The sequence below is a fragment of the Podarcis filfolensis genome, assembly GCF_964270895.1.
Source record: "Podarcis filfolensis genome assembly, chromosome: 3".
NCBI classification, from domain to species: Eukaryota; Metazoa; Chordata; class Lepidosauria; order Squamata; family Lacertidae; genus Podarcis; species Podarcis filfolensis.
Window position 1 is genome coordinate 78,392,588 of NC_139606.1, and position 22,732 is coordinate 78,415,319.

Consider the following 22,732-nt stretch of genomic DNA (forward strand, 5'->3'; position numbering starts at 1 on the left):
TTATACGGTAGCTAGGCATGTTTTACTTTGTATTTTGCACAAGAACGGAAGGAGCTTAAAAATTACCGTATTTTTCGCTCTATAACACGCACCCGACCATAACACGCACGTAGTTTTTAGAGGAGGAAAATCCGTAGGCATGCCACCCGTAGGCATTCCCTCCATAACACGTACAGACATTTCCCCTTACTTTCTAGGAGGAAAAAAGTGAGTGTTATGGTGCAAAAAATACGGTATGTTCTGTAGGGAAAATCCAGTTCTATACAATTAAAGTTTGAATGCCATTACTCAGCACCACTCTCATCATGAGCTGACTAGACCAGTATAGTCCTCCTCCCGCCCCAACAGAAATTCCATTACTACATGAAATAGCAAAGTTTCATGCCTGAACAATGGATAACTTTAAGAAGATAGACTTTTAAAAAAGGTTCCAAGGGAAATGAGCTTATTTTTTTCAGTTATTGGAATTCTGTACATAATAATGATATTCTGGCTTTTAATGGCTTGTTATCTGACCTGTAATTATCATGCAGATTTTATAGCAACAGAATTTCCATTAAAAATAAACAGAGAAGTTGGGGTAGTTTATGTCTCCTCATAGATAAAAGCCTCAAAGTTTTGGGAGATTCTGACTCTTACCTTTGGCTCAATTTCAAGCACTGTATCGTTTTTGAAAGAAGTGTTTCTGTGCACTTATAGCCATCAATATTACTGTTATGAAGTCCTTATCCTATCACTTCTAGCTACCCCAAATAGTTAGCAATGTCCTTGTTCTGCAGTGGCTGTAGGCCAAGAGGAAAGAAACTAAAGAGTTATGACTGCTTTAAGCTAATGGAAATTATCTGTTAACTGAGTGGTATTGCTGCTGCTTTTACATCCAAGAGGCCTTGTTTGGTCCCCGCAGAGAGAGATTCCTTACATATTCTCTCTTCCTTCAGTGCTGAATGTTCAGATACTTGGAAAGAAGTATCAGGTGGCCTTCTCATTTTTTCCTCCCTCTGTGTATCTTTTTTTAAACCAAGCTGTATCTATTTGGACCTTTTTAACTTTACATAGGTCATTTCTTCCAGTGTATTCATCAACCTGCTCCCCTTTATCTGCTTCTTTTCTTTTCCTGTCTGATTTTGTATGGATATTCCCCCCCCCCAAAAAAAAAAACCATGGTTAGGTTTATAAGAGGTTTTAAAATAATTTTGCCTCTTGACATATTGATATTTCTTATTTCTATGCCCATTACTTTTTTTCATATTGACAAGAAACCATACTCGCCCACCCTATGTGCTGCAGCAGTATTGATAACGGTAGTTACATTGAGTTCCAGTGCACAGCAGTTCCAACTTTAGAGTTATTCTCCCAATTCATGCAGAATTAACTCAGTTTGGGGGACAATAATGGAACGGATCAATTTGGTTATCCTTAGCCTAGGCTGAGGATGATCATCGCTAGCCTGACTCTATGCTAGCAAATATTTGTTTCTTTCTTCAATTTGATGCATAGCAAAAGTGTTGGGTTTCAGTGCTCAAGTTGATTAAAATAAAGGGCAGTAGATGTCAGTGAGGTGGGATGCTAACATAACCTCCAATCAGCTGCATTGTGCTAACCAATGGGAGGTGAAGGGTGGTGCAGTGCAAACACACTGGTGGACCTCTGCATTGGCTATGCCAGTGCATTTGCACCACACCAACCTTGCCCCTCCACTTCTGCCTTCCAGTATGAAGCATCAGCAGCAGCACTGTTGCACTGACTGCTAATGATAGAAGATCTTCTGCCTCGCCCTACCCAATGTCATAAGGCAGTGGTTTTCAACCAATGTTTCATGGCACCCTTGGGTGCCTTGAATGATAGTCAGGGGTGCTGCGGGCAACACTGGCCTCTGTCCCTCTTTCCTTCCCTCCCCCCTCCTGCAGGACACTAAACATGTGTCATGCAGTTGGTCAAGGGAGCTGTAGATTCAAAAAGGTTGAAAACCTCTGTCATAAGGGATTCTTTTATTGTCTAATTTCACTTTCACATATCACCCAAAAAATGTGGTTTCAGAATGGGGGGAAATTAGACTTCCCCACAAGCACTGAATTGCCATAAGCACCAATTATTATTATTATTATTATTATTATTACTACTACTATTACTACTACTACTACTATTATTAAATCACCTAAAAATAACAAGAGACAGCAAACAGCAACATGTAGTGTAACAAATCCTTAAGATATATGTGCTACCTGTGTAACAAAATTAAAAATTCAGAACAATTATAATAAATTTAAAGCCTTCAGTTATCTGTGATTTGTGAAACAAGCCTTAATGAACTCTTGGCAGGAAAGGACGTTTCACCACACTTTTCCACCACAAGCTATAAATCAAAAGTACATTTTCATAAATAACCTTGATCAAGGTCACTCTGATAGCACTTTGCTACATGATGGTATTTCACCATATACAGTGCTGTTTTTCTAGAAAAAGAGGTGCTGGAACTCACTGTGAATGCCTCACTTGTTCTCTTATAATGACAGTGGTGCCCACCTGAGAGGTACTGGAATTGAGTTCCAGCGAAAGCCCTGGTTGGTTTTTAAAAGATAAAAACAAACTGGAAGCAGCTGGTGCCCATTGGGTATGGTAGAGCAGAGAGGGCAGATCAGCTAACAGTAGACAGAGCCAGGGGTAACAACAGTCAGGCAAGAAACTAAAGACAAAGATGCAAATCCCATGCAGACCTACATGGGAGTAAACCCTCTTTGAACTCAGTGGGGCTTCCTTCTGAGTAGACCTACATAGGATTGTTTTGCATATACACAACCTTTTTTCCCCTTGGGTGAGAGATGCAAAAAGGGGCCCTGCATGTTAGTTATATGTAACTTGCAGTGAAGTTACAGGGAGCCAGGCAGAGGGCCTTATCTGTAGTGGCGCCCTTCCTATGGAATGCCCTCCCTTCAGATGTCAAGGAGATAAAGAATTACACTACTTTTAGAAGACATCTGAAGACAACCCTGTATCGGGAGGTTTTTAACGCTTGATATTTTAGGTTTTTAGATATGATGTAAGCCACCCACAGTGGCTGGGGAAACCCAGGCAGATGGGCAGGGTATATATAATAAAAATATTATTATTAGTTATGCAGATGAGATAACTTATCAGGTGTAGCTTGTTTCCCCTTCTACCCAACCATTAAGATTGCAGAAGCTGCTTGTGTTCTGCCAAAGGTCTCTGCTGAGTAGAACTTTGCAGGGCTGGGGCAAACAAGAAGTTACTACAGGGTGGGTAGGGCAAGGGAAAGAGAGAGTAGCCTCTAACTTTGGGGTGTTTCTCCATCTCCACATGCACTGAGGAGCCAAAGAAAGAACACAGTGGTAAATTTACAGTACAGTGGTAACTACTACTGATGTGTTAATAAACCCATTCACTTGCTGTTTTTTCTGCTGCTATCACAAGTTCATCATGTTTGTTAAACCCAATCCATTTTAACATCAACTTTAAACTTATCTCCAAATGCCTGGATGGAATGCCAAGATTTACGTGCTTTCTCCATAACTGTCATATGGTTGATCTTTTGAATTAGTACCTCAACGTGGATTGCTGTTCTGGCTACTTCTCAGGTTATATCATGTGCTTGTACTAAATTGTGAACTTACATGCAAGATTATGATTCATTTATTATTGCATCAGGAACTAGTATATAGTTTGGGCTTATCAAAAAAAAAAAAAAATCAAAAATCAATTAGGAGCAAAAGCAGTACAAAATGTTCCCTTGTACATTTCTAGCTTCCAAATCCACAAATAAGCAGTGTATTGCAAATATTTATTACCTTTTTGAAAAGTGTTGTTTTGATCTTACATACATTAATTGTAGCAATTTCATCTGACTTGTATGGGGGGGGGGGACTTCTATTTGCATGTTTATGGCACCACCTAGTGGATTCTACTATATAACATTAATGTAAGCTTACATCAATGTATACTTCAGTGTTTGAATCTATATACTGTATCTATGCTGCGGCTCATACTTTGGGATCAATAGAGCCAATATAGTTGGTCATAGAGCAAATTAATACATGCAGCCTCACCCTTTGGCATGGTACACCTCCAAGAGCCATCAGCTTCATTGGACAACTGTTAAGTAAAACTTAGAAGTTTGGCTCTGAAACAGAAAATTCCTGCTGCTAACATAACACTGGGTTGTGCCAAAATAGTATAATAGAGAAAGCAGATATAGCTTGTGGTCCTCATAGTATGATAAGGTCATATTAACAATTTATGTCGTGCTATAGATAATTTACTCTGTTTGAGCTGTAAAACAGACCTTGTCACTCATTATTTGGTTAAAAGTAATGACATAATCATAATTTATATGAATGTCCATAGTGGTCTCTAGAAAATCTGGTAATTTGCTAAATTTACAACACAAAACCACATGTTAAATAGGTGACTGTAACTTCAGTGGTGACTAGACTGTCAGAGTGGTGCTGCTGATTACCAGTTAGGCAGAATGGGCCAAAGAAGCAGCAGAAGTTTGTGTATGAAAACTCCTCTTCTTGCATAACTAGACACAGATATGAACATCAGCTGTATTCACTGGGGCTCATCCTGATAGTTCACGTTTATAATAGCTCACAACATTCAACAAAATTTTCTAAAAACACGATGAAAACAAAATGCAGCTGTGTATCACAAATAAAACTAAGCCATGTACAAAACCTGAAAAATTGGAGAGTCAGATTCCAGTAAAATTGGGGAGAGCAATGAGTTTTTAAGAGGAATTTAAAGGGCACTACTGTCTCTAGAAGGCGTTCTAGAGGCTGGGCTGTATCAACAAGAAGGCCGGGGTCTGTATTATCACCAAATGCAGAGCAGAATATGTGGGAATGAAAACTGAGAAGGATGTGAGGATGACTGGATTGGACCTCAATTCATATTGCAGCCATGATCTGCAAGAGTCAAAGGGAAACCTGGCATATTCTTTAGAAGATGCAACAAATGACTCTTTCTATAGCACCCAAGTTCATTTTAGGACAAGTGAGGTAGAAACCAAAGTGACACAGCTAAATTCATTTCTGGAAGGCTTCACTGAAACGTGTTTCAATCATTTAGGAGTGGCTGCAAAGCAGCTCAAAAAATTATGAGACGAATGAGTCACTGAGCTTCTGGAATATAAAATATGATGTGCTACTCCTGCTTGGTACGAGAAGTGCCAATATTTTTAAAATTCATGTGCTTAACTTGATGATGGTTTATGGCTTAGATTTATTTTTTGAAATCATGCTTCAAAGATATATGTGGCAGCATCATGCACTTCCTTTTGATTAATACAGATAAAGCAATGCCAAAGTATGAATGAACAATCAACTCTGATTGCCTAAATTTTAAGTAATAACGTTTGAGATTGCATTTTTGTATAAAATTAATGTAAGATGTTGATTTCAAAAATCAGTACACTGCCAGATGTGTAGTGTTCCTTAATTTAGCATTGATTGGTCAGGTCATTCGTACAGAAATATATGAAATCTAACCTAATTTGAGTCCATTTTTATTTTCTCCTTACAGTAATAATGTTTGGGTAGTAGTGCTGGAGCAACAGCAATCAGAGAACTGGATCCTGAGTTTTTACTCCTTGAATGGAAGGAGCCTCCACTCATAAAAGATGTCTGCTCATGGAAGGGCTCCTACCTTATGCAGAACTCTCCTTCCATGAATGGAAGCTCTGTTCATGGAGCACAAACCTAGGCATCCAAGCCAGGAAGGCTGAGACCCATTTTAGTCCATTAGTTTTCGTTATTAAATGTGCATATAAATTTTTTGACCAAAAAATAAATAAATCTCTGAACACAGATGTAAACTAGAGATGCACACTTCACAAACTTTCATTTCACTTCTGAGAGCCCCATTCATTTTATTCCTTTCCCTTCTCATTGTTAATGTTTTGTTCATTTTTCATTTGTTCTTTGTTTCTGCAATGATCACAGTGGAGACCCACCCTGTCATGTCTGATCTATAACGTTGGTATTTTCCATCTAAATAACATAAAAAGTCTCAAAGTATTTTACTACTCTCCAAAAACATTAAACCTACAAAGGCTCAGACAGATTGGACAAAGGGTCTTCCCATTTTATAATCAATTGGAAAGGATTGGGATCACCTAAGCCCCCCTTAGCAGTTTTCATAACTCTCCCCAGGAATTAAATGTGTCCATGAAGAGGGCCATAAGGTGGTACATGAAAGCGCTTTCCCTAACACTCCAACACCTCAGGGGGTCTGAAGAAGGCTTTTAACTACATTCAGCTGAACAGTGTTAGAAACCTTTGTGCAACTAGAAAACCTGCATTATCAGGGTAACTAGCTGTGCAGAGGCTTCTAAATACATTACCTCATAAACACTTTAAAGCCCCCAGACCCCACTCAGTGCAGAAAGCTTGGGTGACTCATACAGGATGGAAATGTTGCATGTGGGATAGTACAGTGGTACCTCGGATTAAGAATTTAATTCATTCTGGAGGTCTGTTCGTAACCTGAAGCACCACTTTAGCTAATGGGGCCTCCTGCTGCCGCCACCGTGCAATTTCTGTTCTCATCCTGAAGCAAAGTTTTTAACCTGAGGTACTATTTCTGGGTTAGCAGAGTCTGTAACCTGAAGCGTCTGTAACCTGAGGTACCACTGTATATACAAATAGACCCAGACCCTGCAATCATTATCTGAGGTTCCTCTTTGTGTACCTGTCAACAAGAGGGGGGCAATATGAGAATGGGCCTTTTTCTGTGGTGATTCTCCATTTGTGGAATGCTCTACCCATCTGTCACCTTCATTCCATGGTGCCAGGTGAAAAAGATTCTATTTAACCAGGCCTTTGGCTTATTAACATTATATGTCTTTTTAAATGTGTTGAGGTTTGTGTGTTGGTTTTGTCTTGTTTTTAGTCTTCTCATTTTGTATTTTTATGTTGTGAAGCTCCCTGTGATATTCACATGAAGGAAAACATACAGATTTAATGAAAAATAATAAAACTATTGTAGTAGACACTTGCCCATTCCCCTTTCAACATTTTGCACTACTCTCAGGTTGACTTCCCTTCTTCCCATTCATTTAACTTTGTACTGCAACATTCTTAATGACAGCCTTAATGCAAAGTTCCAGGATCACCTACTGCACCAAAAACATCCATTATGAAGAAACAAACTATCTGTACATTGATATTGGGTGAACATACACCCCAGTTATTCTTAGTGAGTGAAGGACAGGAAGGGTTCAAAGAAGCAAATACATTCCAATCATGATAATGAAGCATTTCTAATTGGCTCTAATGTGCAGTGTGATAACAGGGGTGCAAGGTATAAGTGGTGGAAGGGGCTTCAGCCCCCTCAGTATTTCTAGGCAGGGGGCTGAGTCCCCGCAATACTGAGGGGGCCACCATCCCCTGCAGCCCCCAGGCGAGCACGAACGCCCAGCCTCAGCTTTGCTCTTGAGTCAGGTCTGACCCGGGGGCGAAGTAGAGAAAAGGCAGCGGCAGCAGTGTTGCCACCCCTCTCCTGTAAAGGGCTGCAAGCTCCTTCGTGCTCAGCCGCAGCTCCACTCCTGGGTCAGGTCTGACAGCAGGAGAGTTGCAGCAGCATTGCTGCCCCTCTGCTTGACTGGGCTGCGCCATGCAAGGGTGCTGCAGAGGCAGCATTCTTGGGCAAGTGCTGCCCCACCAGGTGGCAGTGGGAGGCATGGAGGGTGATATTTGCCCTCCGTACCCCCTGCCACTGACGGGCGAGCGCTGGCCCGCCGGGTGGAGGCAGGAGGCTTGGAGGGCGATTGATTTCTGGGAAGGCGCTCTGGCATTCCTCAAAGGGACTCCCGCATGTCTCAGCAGGCCTGGTCAAACGGGGGGGGGGGCATCACACAAGTGATGTCATGCACATGTTACAGCGCCCTGCCGCCGCAATGTTGGGTCCAACTCATCGCTCCTGTGTGATAATGAAGTATTTCTAAATGGCACAAATATGTAACTGGAATAATGAATTTAAGTCTGACTGTTTTTCTAGAGCCGTGTCTTGTTATAAAGAGAAAATCAGAGAATGTTATATTGTTGGAGTTTTAACACAACATTCAGGTTATCATTGCAATTTATAATGCTTTCCCTATCTCACAGTTCTAAATCCTCCAATGTTTAAACTACTTCATCTAGATAACGGTGCAGACAAAGCAGAAATATAAGCTTGCCAATTATATTGGCGGTACAGGGAGATCGGATTTTGAATACTAAGTCTGCCGTTCCCTTCTCTCTCTTTTGCTTTGTTTGGGCTTCTTTCCAAGACCATCAGCACAATAGACTCTAGCTTTATGGGGGAAGTAACACAGAACATTTTGAGGGCGGCAGAAAAATAGGGTGTGTTGATTTAAATGAGAAGGAAAGGCTGGGTTTGCAAAACCTCGCGCAGTATGCAAATAGAATAAATTATTCCCCTTATATTTGAAGTTAATTTAAAGGGCCCTCCTACCTCCAAGGGACACTTTCAGTGTTGGCAAAAGTGGGCAACGGGCTATTTATCCATGTAAAGGGGCCACCCCTGCCCTTCCTTTGACTTCTGTAATCACAGTTGGCCAGTCTTCCTTCCTTCAGACAATCACCCTCACAGTAGTAAGATATTCCTTTCCATCTGCTGCTGAGCTGCAAATCCCAACTGCCCCAGCAAGTTTGACCGATAGCCAGGGATAATGGGAACTGTAGTTTAGCCATATCTGGAGGATCAGTGATTCTCTATATCTGTCCTAATACATGCTGGATTAGGCCACTGACCCATTTGGTCCAGCATTCTGTTCTCACAGTGGCCAACCAGATGCCTATGGCAAGCCTGCAAGCATAATACATACATACATAATTTCTGTATGTGTGTGTGTTTAAATGTTTATATTTTGCCTACACAGGGTGGCTTACAGAATATAATAAAATACATCTATCAATCAAATAACAAGCCAGATATATTATAACTATATTAAATATACCAGGTTGAACTTAAATGATGGAATTTGAAAGCATGTGAGGTTGGGATCGGTGCTCAGTCTGAAAGAGTCTTTGAAGAATTGTCTTTTAGTTCAGCTGAGGATCAGTAACTATGTTTGCATATTATTTTTGGTAAAATAGTACAAAATTTGTGAAAGAGACTTATCACAGACAATAGCAGTCCTCAATAAGTCCTATGCAAACTCGTCATGTAAATTCCAAATTTAAATGTCCCTGAATTGCCATTCTAATATTAGACTGATCTTCCTTATTGATCAGGGCCTCATTCTTACATCTTCAGCATGACTGAGTATATGTGTCAAAATTTTAAAAAATGTTTTGGTGTTATATGCCACCAAGTATATAAAAATTTCCCTTTGAATTAGCAACTAGTGAACAATTTTCACTATGTTCAAGTCTTGAAGCTTATATAATGTCTCAGATCTTGTCTCCAACAAACCATAAAATGTTCAGTTTCACAATAATATCCTAGCAGCAGTTTTAATAAAGCAAGTGGTTTTTGTCATTTGCTTTTCCCTCAAATTGTGTTAACTCAGCTGAAAATGTTCTTCCTATAACCACTTCACATACTTTGATGTCTCAGATGTAATAGATATTCAACTAATAATAACTGATATGGTGGTGCCAGCAAAGTAACAAATCCTAATTTGTTTCTCTCTCTCTCTTCTCTTTCTCCTCCACCTCCCCTTGCAGAATATGTCAGAACGTCACAATGGTCCCATCTAGCAACAGTACAATCTCTTCCTTGGTTTCTGTGAGCGCTGTCTGGATTCAAGACTCCCAAACAACAGGCCTCCCAGGTGATGCATCCTCGTTCACTAGCAGCCATGGCCTCTCCCAAACAAACGAGAGCTTCTCTTTCACCACTATGGAAATGACCAATGGATCACAAGTTCCTGCTGATCCTCTGGGTGGTCACACCGTTTGGCAAGTTGTCTTGATTGCTTTACTCACTGGCTTCTTGGCCCTTGTGACCATCATAGGAAACATCCTCGTGATTGTGGCATTTAAAGTCAACAAACAGCTGAAAACTGTTAACAATTACTTCTTGCTGAGCCTTGCTTGCGCAGATTTGATCATTGGCATTATTTCCATGAACCTATTCACTACATATATCATCATGGGCCGCTGGGCTTTGGGAAACCTGGCCTGTGACCTGTGGCTCTCCATCGACTATGTCGCTAGCAACGCTTCAGTTATGAATCTGCTGGTCATAAGCTTTGACAGATATTTTTCCATCACAAGGCCACTTACCTACAGAGCAAAACGAACAACCAGAAGAGCTGGGGTGATGATTGGCTTGGCTTGGGTCATCTCCTTTGTCCTTTGGGCCCCTGCTATTCTGTTCTGGCAATATTTTGTTGGGGAGCGAACTGTCGGTGAAGGTGAATGTTACATCCAGTTCCTGACTGAGCCTATCATCACTTTTGGCACCGCAATAGCTGCCTTTTATTTGCCCGTCACCATTATGAGTATTTTGTACTGGAGGATATACAAGGAGACAGAGAAGCGTACCAAAGAGTTAGCAGGACTCCAGGCCTCTGGCAGCGAAGCTGAGGCAGCACGCTTTGTCAACCAGACAGGCAGCTCTAGAAGCTGCAGCAGCTATGAGCTGCAGCAGCATAATACAAAGCGCTCAAAGAGAAGAAAGTATGGCGGCTGCCACTTCTGGATGACATCCAAGAGCTGGAAGCCAAGCCCAGATCAGGTTGATCAGGAGCACAGCAGCAGTGACAGCTGGAACAACAATGATGGCAACGCATCTCTTGAGAACTCTGCTTCGTCGGATGAAGACGACATTGCCTCTGAGACCAGGGCCATCTATTCCATTGTACTGAAGCTTCCAGGACATAACACTATCCTAAACTCTACAAAGCAACCCTCATCAGAAGACCTGCAGGGGTCAGAGGATGAATTGTCAAAGATGGACACAGAGTCAAAAGACAAGAAGCCTAAAAACCTTCATCCACAAAAGTGTTTAGAAGATGGAAACTTGCAGAAGAGCTTTCCTAAACTTCCTGTTCAACCAGGATCAGCAACACACACAGGAAAGGCTACTGATGGCATTTCAACAGGACATAAGGCACCTGCTGCCCTGCCTTTGTCATTCAAGGAAGCTACCCTGGCCAAGAAGTTTGCCTTGAAGACAAGAAGTCAGATCTCCAAGCGGAAACGAATGTCACTCATCAAAGAAAAGAAAGCTGCACAGACACTCAGTGCCATTTTGTTTGCCTTCATTATCACATGGACCCCATACAACATCATGGTATTGGTAAACACCTTTTGTAATAAATGTATTCCCCAAACCTTTTGGAACCTGGGGTATTGGCTTTGCTACATCAATAGCACAGTGAACCCTATGTGCTATGCACTGTGTAACAAAACATTCAGAACCACTTTTAAGATGTTACTGCTATGTCAATGTGACAAACGTAAACGACGTAAGCAACAGTACCAGCAGAGACAATCCGTCATTTTTCATAAGCGGATTCCACGGGAAGCTTCATAAAATAGTATGTTTTAACAATGGAAAAACATATTAAAGGGATTGCAAAAATGGGAGGGAGGGTGGTTGCTGGAGCCAACTACAAATATTTCATCTTCAAGATGAGAAAGGATCAGTCTGGTGTATGCATCTATCCTTTTAATACTTCCTGTTTAATGTAATGGTTTATACCGCATTAAGCAAAAACAAACTAATTGCAGAGGTTTTTTACTAAGGAACAATCAAACGTCTGAAGGTTTTGCTACAAAATCCCAAGGAGTTGCAGTGCAATTATGAAAGCTATTGGTGATCTGCCCAATTATTCAAATGTAAATCCATTCTGGGATCTCAGGTGAGCACATGCAGCTAGCCCATTCCTAAGGAGTAAAGTAGGTTTTAGCTGAAGTAACTAGTTGGACGGATCTATCAAAAGAAAACATATGTGTGCATTCTAAGCTTAGGTTGCACCAAACCTCTTAGAGCTTCCCTTCCTCACCTCTTTTGGATGTAATGACAATTCTTGTGGTCCAAGTTATTAAAGAATCTGCAGAGGAGGAACCAAGGCACTCAGAGCCTGCCATCTGTTTACCAGGAAATAAGATGCCTGTCTTTTGAGGCACTGCTTATCATGATTGTCAGATGCGAGCAGCACAAAGGGGCCTTGAAAATCATTTTTCAGCTTATATTTATGTTTTCTAATTTATTCTGAAATTTTGGCTTCTCCTTAAAGTGGCGAACCCCTCACAATAAATGTGCACCACAGTGAAGAACACCAGAAGGCCCCTGTTTTATGATTGTTATAGATGCAGTTTTAATTATGTTTGTGCCTCGTCCTGGAATTGCTTTGCAATGAAGGGCGGGTTAGAAATATTTTTAAATAAACAAACAAATAAGGGCACTTACTATAGCCACACATTTTTACAACGGAAATGAGTATCATGTATATTTTTCATATAGAGATGTACCTTGAAGAGCTCACAGTCTCTCAACTGGAGATGTGAGGCCACATGCAGATGAGAGAATCCTTACTAATATTTACTTTAACAGAGAACACAAAATACTGGGAGCTGCAGTCTTTACAGGATGTACTTCTGCATCAAACGTGAATGTCGATGGACTTTTGGCCTGGTTCTCAGACTTCAATTATGCTAGTACAAATAGGATAGCGCCCAGTGTGGCTCTGGGAGTCTCCAGGTTGCTTAGAATTTGACTGTGACTTCTGTGCAGATTAGGGGAGTCCAGCCCACTCTGCTGGTTTGGGGGGGTGGGCAAGAGGGAACAAGAAGGAGTTCTGAAGGCAGCACCAGGAAGAAAGCATGTGATTATTTCAGTGCATTTATTCAAGGGTTTGAAGAAGTCAAAAGTCTATGTAATAAGCACATCACTTCTCTCAGGCAGGCTCCTAAATCAGACTGCACCAGGGGATTCTCAGAACAAGTGTCTGTCTCTATTTTCTGCACATTTAGAAAGTGTTTTTAGAAATGGGGGAAAATAATTATGTATTTAAAGAAACTGACTTGGCACTTTCCAAAATGCTTGTCAATCTTGAAAGCTTCTGTTGTTGTTATCGTTGTTGTTGTTGTTGTTACAACCAGTAGTGGAAAATTCAAGTTTGTGCAGTATAATGTCCCAAATTAATGTAAGTAGTCTGCTATTTTAAATAGCTAAGCACCTTCTGAGAAAGACAAAAAAGGGCTTTAATATTTATAGTTGAGATGTGAGCAGTGATGGCTCCTGGTATTTATAATGTGGTCAGTTCCTGAGATCTTGGACACAACCCACCGTCCTCTTATGCAACTCCCATTCACTCAGTGATGATTGCAGAGGAGATGTTCCAAGTGGATTGTGCCTATACTGTACTTCATAAAAGTCAGGACTTCCCCAAGGAAAGGATTGTAATTTGAAACTTAGTTTCAGTTCAGATTTACTTACATTTTGAAAGGTAATTTTGTATATTATGCTTTCAATTGACCAAGCTTCTTTGTGGAATTTTTTTCCCTCTTCCTTTTTTTTTCATTAGACCTGACACTCAGATTTAACAAAAATAAAAAATAAAAGTGCAACTTCCTTTATGAAAAGGGGAATCAGTGTTGTGAACACAGAACTGGTATAAAAGCTGCTTTTGTATTCAGTGTGAGATGGTGTTTACAGATGATTTTGACAACAGTGGAAGTATATTAAATAGTGTCTGTGTATCTGAGCTATTTAATTTTGTGTTATGTTTATATGAAGAAATATTTATACATAAAAGCCACCAAAATGTTTTATTTAAATGTTGATAAATATTGCTCTTCAGTCTTCAACTGTAATGTCCTTTAAACGCAAAATCATAAAGGTGTTCTTGAGAAATGAACATAGCTTTCAGGTCTGTGCATCACTGATTGTAGTAGGTTCCATTTGTGAGCACGGAAGAGTTTCTCGTTTATTGCACTCCACCAACATAGACTGGTCTTGGCAGGGCTGGAGGTGAGGATAGCTGCAGCTGCCACGTACACCCAAAGGTGTATAGGGGAAAGCTCCTATGAGCTGCATGACAAGTATACACTGAACAGGAAAAGCTTTTCCCAGAATTGGGGAAGGGGATAACGACACAAAACAGGTTGGAAAGCAGCAACTACTATCAGACTCTAAGCAGTGGAGAACTTCCAGGTAGGAACTCTAAAGGAGGGGTGTGTTTTTGCTTTTCCTAAGGAACCAAGTGATTAGGACTGCTGGCATGCATAGGGGTGTAGTGACATGTTGCTTTAGAGGCCAGGGCCACAAGGTGCAGAATTGGGATAGCTTGGATACCATTGTGTAGAAAGGTGGGGGCTGTAAATTTAAACAACAAATAAATAAAATACAAATGGTGAACTTGAGTGAATGTCAGAATTGCACCCCATACCAAATGCCAGATCTGCTTTTATTTTTTAAAACTCACATGCAACCCAAGGCACTTTAGAAGACCATCACATATAAAGCTCTCATACCAGGCTCATCTAAAAAGCCAGTTACATATTCTACCCAAACAAATATAACAGGAACATCAATCTTTTTTCTTTTTTTTTAAGGGTGGACTTCAAACCAGAGAAGCATTGTGTGGGGATGGGGCTACAAATAATTTCCTAAGCAATCCCTTCCTGGTAGGTTTGCAAACTTGCCTGTTCCCTTGGAACTGTGGACAAAAGGAGAGGCATGGATTTCACAGAATCATAGAACTGGACAGTTGAAAGGGATCCCGAGGATCATCTAGTCCAACCCCCTGCAATGTGGAAATTGTTTGGCCCAATGTGGGGCTCGAACCCACAACCCTGAATCTTAAGAAGCTCATGCTCCACCAACTGAGCCATCTCAGTCAATCCACATATAGGCTAGTGTTAAATATGGAAAACAGAAAAAGCAAATACCTTGGGCGATGGCAGAGAATGCCCCACTGACCATTAGAATGATCTGTTTTTAACAAGTGAGTGGGCATACGGCCATGGACAGAGGGGCATTTTGCCTCCTGGCCCTATGAATGCAAAACTTCAGTGGGAACAGAAACCTGACAGCAAATAGTGCTTCCTCCCTCTAAGTTCTTGCAGCTTGTTAGGACATTGCAGCTTGTTAGAACATTGCCTCTTGAGTTACTTATTAAGAACAGAAAGACATTTCATTGCTCAAGTTGACCTTACAACTATTGTTTTAACATTTATATATACAGTATATTCATACATATATATTGTCATATCGTTATCTTTTGCTATTTAGGGTAAATACAATTTCCTCTATGAGATGTGAGGAAGCCAGACTACAACAAGGAGGCTAACTTGCATATTGCTGATTTATTAATGAGAGAGTATTTTTTTAAATCAAAAGTTAGCATTTTTTTGCAAAAAAACAACTTGTCGCCACTGTTTACACGAAAGAAGCAAACATGCGGGGATTGTTTTCAGAGAAATAAAATTAAATAAATCTGATGTTTGATGTGTGAAGATGTCTTTAACGATCCTTTGTAATTGTAATGCAACTATAAAATGTTCAATGGCTTCTTGATGGAACAGTGCAATTTTAAGGGTAGGGTTGTGGTTGATTTTATTGTGCGAGCCCGAGTGTGCTTTGGTCAGTAAGAATTTAACAGCCTAGTCCATTATCATGCAGGTATGCTCAGTTTCACTGCTACTTTCATACCAGGAGGGACTCGGCATGCACCACCCCCTACCAGAAATAGAGTTCCACGAGTGCCTTAGCGACAGGGTCTGGCTCAAACAAACAAACAGCTAGATATACCTCTGAGCAACTTAAGAGCTGCATCCTAATGCTAATACAGATTGGAAGTGTTCTTTTGAGCAATTGACAGTATAAAAAGAGCATCCCATGATAGCTAAATTTTAGTTCCTTCCCTCTAGACCTTCATTGCACTCTGTTAACTAGTGATAGTGCTGGTGTAAAATGACCTTAACAGTCAATAAGAATTGCTTGTACAAAATCTACACTGATACCTTGATGTCATCTCCCACTAGGCAAGAGTACCCCAAGGAGCCTTAAGGTGGCTGATGCTGGTATTGTGGATCAGGCTGCAAAAAAGTGCATGCATATAGGAATATATAGCACCTTCGGTTCCATCTACATGTATAAAAACACACCTGACTGCATGCATGTATGAAATTGGCTTGTTCTTCAAAGAGTAGCAGCCCCTAGGTAATAGAGGCAGTTGGGGCACAAACATTCTGTCATAGACACAACTGTGTAGAGCAGGAATGGTAAACCCTTTGGAATGTATTGACATTTTCTTTTTAAAAAGGACAAATGTGGGTGGGGAGGGAATGCAGCATCATAGAATTGCAGTAGGAGTGGTGATTTTTTTAAAAAAAAGATGAGAAATTTGGGGGAAGCTTGAGTAGGTGACAGAAAGCAGCAGGGTACCTATGGGAACAGCCAGTAAAAAATAAACAGACAAATAAAACAAAATATTTTTTTAAGATTAAAAACGAGGGGGGGCATTGGCACTGTCAAACAAACTACTCAAGCCTGTTGCGTGCAGATGCAGTCTATAGACCAAAAGTTAAACTAAAGAGGCGATAGGCAGACAGATAGACAGATGGATAGATAGTTTTCAACATAAGCTACAATAAAAGACAAACTAATCTAATATATGCTCAGGCTGAAGGGCATTCATGTGTTGATGAAGAACAGGCTGCCACCATCTACCCCTTTGCTTAAAGAAGCAACATTGACTAGTACTGATGTATCATTTGTTTTATCTGTTCTAAACAACAAGGAGCAGAGAGGGAAATCTATACCCAGCAAGTTATGGCCAGTTCAAAATAGCGCCAGTTGGTTTTATGAGGTTATTGACATTTTCTACATTGCTTGGCTGTTTCAAGAACTCACTGCAGGAATAACAGTTGACCTGTAGTGAATACTTATTGAAACTTTTTCTTTCTTTCTTTCTTTCTTTCTTTCTTTCTTTCTTTCTTTCTTTCTTTCTTTTTTTGTGGGTAGAGGAGAATACTTCAAAACACTGCAACTTTATTTCTGTTGTTAGCCTGGAATGAGAAAGTGGTGTAGCAACAAAATAGACCTTTGAGGTTTCCTGAACGGCTCTCTGTAAGCGACACTTCATATCCAGGGCTTGGACAAAAATAACAAATGTTCCAAAGAGCTGTTGAAAGCACAAGAAAAACTGGAAACATTTCTCAGCACCAATAAAAACAAAATAGAAAGGGGTATTTTTCAGCTCAGCTTCACCCACTATACTTGGATTATAGATGGCATGTTTTAACTTTATTGAACTGCATTCCTTTGGCTGTGGAATAAACAGCATGGGCTCAGTGCTACCTCCCTGTGAAGGACCCTTAAATCATAGGGGTATTAGGGAGACAGAAAGTTTCTATCATTCTTCCCTCACACATTAGCTCTGCTGTGCAATTCTGGATTGTGGTTCTGTAGGTAGGGTGCATGTCCAATGAATGTTTTTTTTTTATATAAGATATTTATTAAGATTTTTTAAAGTATTACAATAAAAATGAAAAAAATAACAAAAATACAAAATAAAAATAGTTAAAAACACACAGATTTTCCATTGCTTATTTTCCTTTAGCTTGTTTCCCGGACCTCCTCATACCTCCCTTTTTTGTATTCCACTTCAAATTGTTGGTTCAGCAAATCCTTACCATTAGATTTTTACCTATTTATAACCCTTTTTTCATATTCTCTTAAAGCATTACAGCTGGAAACCACTTAATTTCTATCCAACATCATTCTAACATTCATTAATTTTACAATATTTCTGTAGATAGTCTTTGAATTTCTTCCAATCTTCTTCCACCGACTCTTCTCCCTGGTCTCAGATTCTGCCAGTCATTTCTGCCAATCCCATATAGTCCATCACCTTCGTCTGCCATTCTTCCAAAGTGGGTAGATCTTGTGTCTTCCAATACTTTGCAATGAGTATTCTTGCTGCTGTTGTAGCGTGCATAAAAAAAGTTCTGTCCTTCTTTGGCACCAATTGGCCGACAATGCCGAGAAGAAAGGCCTCTGGTTTCTTCAGGAAGGTATATTTAAATACCTTTTTCATTTCATTATAGATCATTTCCCAGAAAGCCTTAATCCTTGGGCACGTCCACCAAAGGTGAAAGAATGTACCTTCAGTTTCTTTACATTTCCAACATTTATTATTGGGCAAATGATAGATTTTTGCAAGCTTGACTGGGGTCATGTACCACCTGTATATCATCTTCATAATATTCTCTCTTAAGGCATTGCATGCCGTAAACTTCATACCTGTGGTCCATAACTGTTCCCAGTCAGGAAACATATTGTTATGTCCAACATCTTGTGCCCATTTAATCATAGCAGATTTCACCGTTTCATCCTGAGTATTCCATTTCAACAGCAAGTTATACATCTTTGACAAAATCTTAGTTTTGGGTTCTAACAGTTCTGTTTCTAATTTTGATTTTTCCACCTGGAAGCCAATTTTCTTGTCCAAATTATATGCCTCCATTATCTGATAATAATGAAGCCAATCTCGCACTTTGTTTTTTAGTTTCTCAAAACTCTGCAGTTTCAGTCTATCTCCCTCTTGTTCCAAAATTTCCCAATATTTCAGCCATTTGGCCTTCATATTGAGCTTTTTCTGGGCTTTTGCTTCCATTGGTGACAGCCACCTTGGGGTTTTATTTTCCAAAAAGTCCTTATATCTTATCCAAACGTTAAACAATGCTTTCCTGACGATATGGTTTTTAAATACTTTATGCGCTTTGACCTTGTCATACCACAGATATGCATGCCATCCAAATACATTGTTAAAACCTTATAAGTCCAAAATGTCTGTGTTTTCCAGAAGCAGCCATTCTTTCAACCAGCAAAAGGCTGCTGATTCATAGTAAAGTTTAAAGTCTGGCAGGGCAAATCCACCCCTTTCCTTTGCATCGGTTAATATCTTAAATTTTATTCTGGGCCTCTTGCCCTGCCAGACAAATCTAGAAATATCTCTCTGCCACTTCTTGAAACAGTCCATCTTGTCCACAATTTGCAATGTTTGAAACAAAAACAGCATTCTAGGCAATACATTCATTTTTATCACAGCAATACGACCCAACAGTGAAAGCTTCAAGTTCGACCAAATTTCTAAGTCTTTTTTCACTTCCGTCCAACATTTTTCATAATTATCTTTAAATAAGTTCCCATTTTTGGCTGTCATATTAATCCCCAGGTATTTCACTTTCTTAACCACAGTCAAGCCTATCTCATTCTGAAACCTCTCTCTTTCAATCGGTGTTAAATTTTTCTTTAAAACCTTAGTTTTTAACTTGTTCAGTTTAAATCCTGCCACTTGACCAAATTCTTGAATTAGTTCTAAAACCCTTTTAGTACTAGATTCTGGCTCCTGTAATGTCAATACTAAGTCATCTGCAAATACTCTCAGTTTGTACTGTTTGGCTCCGACCTGTATACCTTTAACCAACCAGTCCCTTCTAATCATATTCAGCAGAACCTCCAGGACCGATATAAAAAGCAATGGGGAGATTGGGCACCCCTGTCGTGTCCCTTTTTCTATCTTAAATTCTTCCGTCACCACATTATTTACAATTAATTTAGCCTTTTGTTCAGAGTATATCGCACCTATACCATTTTCAAAACCTTGGCCTACCCCCATCCCCTGTAGGTTCTTCTTCATAAAACTCCAAGAGATGTTGTCAAAAGCTTTCTCCGCGTCCACAAATATCAGAACTGCTTTAGTGTTTATATTCACTTCTAGTTTTTCCAAGATATCAATTATGTTCCTCAAATTATCAGACAAGTGTCTTCCTGGGAGAAAGCCCGCTTGGTCTTTATGAATCTCTTCCATCAATACTTTTTTCAATCTCTTGGCCAAAATGTCAGCAAAAATTTTGTAATCCACATTAAGTAACGATATAGGGCAGTAGTTCTTAAGCTGAGTCTTTTCAGTCTCTGTTTTTGGTATAAGGGAGACTTCCGGGTGAGGAGACTTCCGGGTCAGCGCCATCGTTAATGGCGGATTCCTTCTGAGTCTCGGAGGGATCAGCTCCGCGGGATCGGGTCTTACCGCTGCGGCAAAGCGGGGGCCCTTTAAAAATCACAGGCGGGGGAAGCCTGTGAACGTGGGGACTCGGCGGGCACCATTTGCGCCCCCCCAATTTGCGAAGGGACCCTTTTAAGGGCTCCGGAGCGGGACGGGGTGAGCGGCACGGTGCTGAGAGTCGACTGCTTCTTCCGCGGAGTGAAGCCGCACAGCCGTTATCGGAGAGCGCTGACTTTTTCCTGGGACAATTGGACTTTGAAAGCAACAACCCGTGAGTAGGATTAAATTGGATTTAAAAGGAGAAAGAACAAGTTAATTCGACACCGAAGCGGGAAGCTATAAACAGGAAGTCTGCCTTCCTTTCTTGTAAACAGATCAAAGCAAAGAGACTGTAAAGCGGAAACTTGGAAAGACGTTTGGAAAAAGACTTAAATCTTAACATCAGGAAAGCGGTCTCCCCTCCGGATTGCAGGAGAGGAGGGGGGAAGGTTTGAGTTGTATTTACCTGCAAAAAAAGGGGGAAAGGAAGCTAAAATCCTCTGCCTAAAACCTGGGAACGGACTGCCCCTAGACAAGGAAAGCCGCTCAGTGGAAAGCCTATCGGTAAGCAAAGGACTTTTTGACAGCTAGCTCTGCAAAAGAGATACAGTGTTTCTGGACTTCTCCTGGTTTTAAAATAACTGTCAAAGTGCACTGAAACTGTTGTTTTTAAGTGAATTGGGGGACTTATAAGGACTATCTTTGTTTTTAAAAGTTGCAAGCTTTGGCTGTTACTGTGTCCCCCTAGAGGAGGATTGACATTGTTACAATAACAACTGGGTTAGAGGAAAATTCCATTTCAAAACAAACTTTCAACTGTGGGATCGACCTTGAATTCTCATGAGAGTGTTATGGCAGATGGGAGAGGAAAGTTAGAGCTGGCGCAGGAAAAAACTACTAGGTCTGGCAGACACTATCAGACAGACACTGCGCAGCAGCGAAGGGCTTCAACATCTGGAGCATCTGGAACATCAGGGGCTGCTCCTCCACAGGTCAAACCAAAAGTTATGTCGTCCGAAGACGTTTTGGCACATGCACTTGGGAAAATTAATGAATCTTTGGAAAATTTAGCTAAGCAGGTAGCTGAGACAAATAAACAAGTAGCTGAAGCATCAGTTAAAATTGACCTGAATACTACAAGCATTAATAATTTGGGACAGAAGGTGAATACCAATACAGAGTCTATTGAAAAATTATTACAGGAATCTGCTTCGACCCGAAAGATAGCTGAAGAAGCAAAAGATATTGCAACTGCTACTCAAGAGAAGATACCACCAGTATATAAGCAATTGGAGGACCACGGTTTGACATTGTCTGTGATTGAATTGAAAGAGAAACAAAGAAATTTAAGAATCAGGGCTGTACCAGAACGTGAGAAAGATAATCTGGCTGACTTTCTTACACAGGAATTTACAGATTTTTGGCAACAGGACTTGGGGAAGGAAGAATTTAAGATAGTGAATGCATTTAGACTTGGAAGAGGACAAAGGAGGAACAAGGTGAGGGACTGCTTGATTACTCTTCGAACAAAAGAGTAGAGAGACAAAATTTTGAACCTGCACTATCAAAGGACTTTGGAAATTCACGACTCAAGTGTGGAGATATTTAAGGACATTCCAAAACATCTTTTGGACTTAAGGCTTAACTATGGAGACCTAGTTGCCCTGTTGAGAAGAAATAGAATTCTCTTTAGGTGGGAATTTCCTCAAGGCCTATCCTTTAAATACAAAGGAAGAAAGATAAAAATAAGATCAGCTAATGATAAAGACAGGTTTCTGAAAGATCACGAAGAAGATCTACAGAAAGAAGCGGAATCCGGAGAAGAGCCAAAAGCACTGGAAAAAGGAATACTAGACATAGCAAACTTATCTTTTGGATTGCACGGTCCAGAGAAAGAGACACCATCGACAGAACAAGAACAGACACTCGGTACAGTCGGAGGCAAAGCGAAGTAACCCCATCATGGCTCTGCAACTTTTAAGTTGGAATTGTAACGGTCTTAACTCTCCTCGGAAGAGAAAAAGTGTTTTTCATTTACTAAAAAAGGAACAATTGGACTTGATTTGTCTACAAGAAACACATGTAACAAGGTTACACAGGAAACTACTTATTAATAAGAGATTGGGACAGGAGTTTATCTCATCTGACAAAGTTAAAAAAAGAGGAGTTGTGATATATGCAAAGGAGAGATTATTACCGAAATTAATCTTTAAAGATGAACAAGGAAGATTTCTGGCAATTGAAATTCAAGTTCAAGGAGAGAAATTTCTGATTGTAGGAATTTATGCACCGAATGAGGGGAAATCTGAATTCTTTAAAAAGTTGCATGAGACCTTATTGGACTATTTGGATTACAATCTGATTTTGATGGGGGACATGAATGGAGTAGTATCTACAAACATGAACAAGGCACAAAGACAGGTAGTTACCAAGGATGGTAGACTACCAAAAACATTTTTTGAGATGACAGACAATATGGACTTAGTGGACATTTGGAGAATAAAGAACCCCTTGGGAAGAGAGGGAACCTTCTTTTCTGAAGCCAAGATGACATGGACTAGAATTGACCAAATATGGGTAACTAGAGGAATGGCACCAAAGATAAAGAAAGTGGAAATCTGCCCAAAAACTTTCTCCGACCATAACGCTGTAAGGATGGAGATGAAGCAAATATCAACTGGCTCCTTCAGATGGAGGATGAATGAC

General features: G+C 40.3%; 1 protein-coding gene and 1 long non-coding RNA gene across 9 annotated transcripts in view; one reads left to right on the plus strand and one right to left on the minus strand.

Annotated features, from left to right (window-relative positions):
• The window catches only part of CHRM3 (cholinergic receptor muscarinic 3), a 242,153-nt gene that overhangs the window by 215,002 nt on the left and 4,419 nt on the right, over positions 1-22,732 (plus strand). For all 5 annotated transcript variants that reach the window (XM_083606048.1, XM_083606050.1, XM_083606049.1 and 2 more), the window contains one exon: positions 9,687-17,393. In XM_083606048.1, coding sequence (XP_083462174.1) covers positions 9,706-11,502 — 1,797 coding nt within the window. In that variant the 5' untranslated portion in view covers positions 9,687-9,705 and the 3' untranslated portion in view covers positions 11,503-17,393. The remainder of the gene's footprint in view (positions 1-9,686; positions 17,394-22,732) is intronic.
• LOC310759196 overlaps positions 1-22,732 on the minus strand; it is a 95,583-nt gene that overhangs the window by 21,480 nt on the left and 51,371 nt on the right. The gene's annotated exons all lie outside the window — the stretch shown is intronic.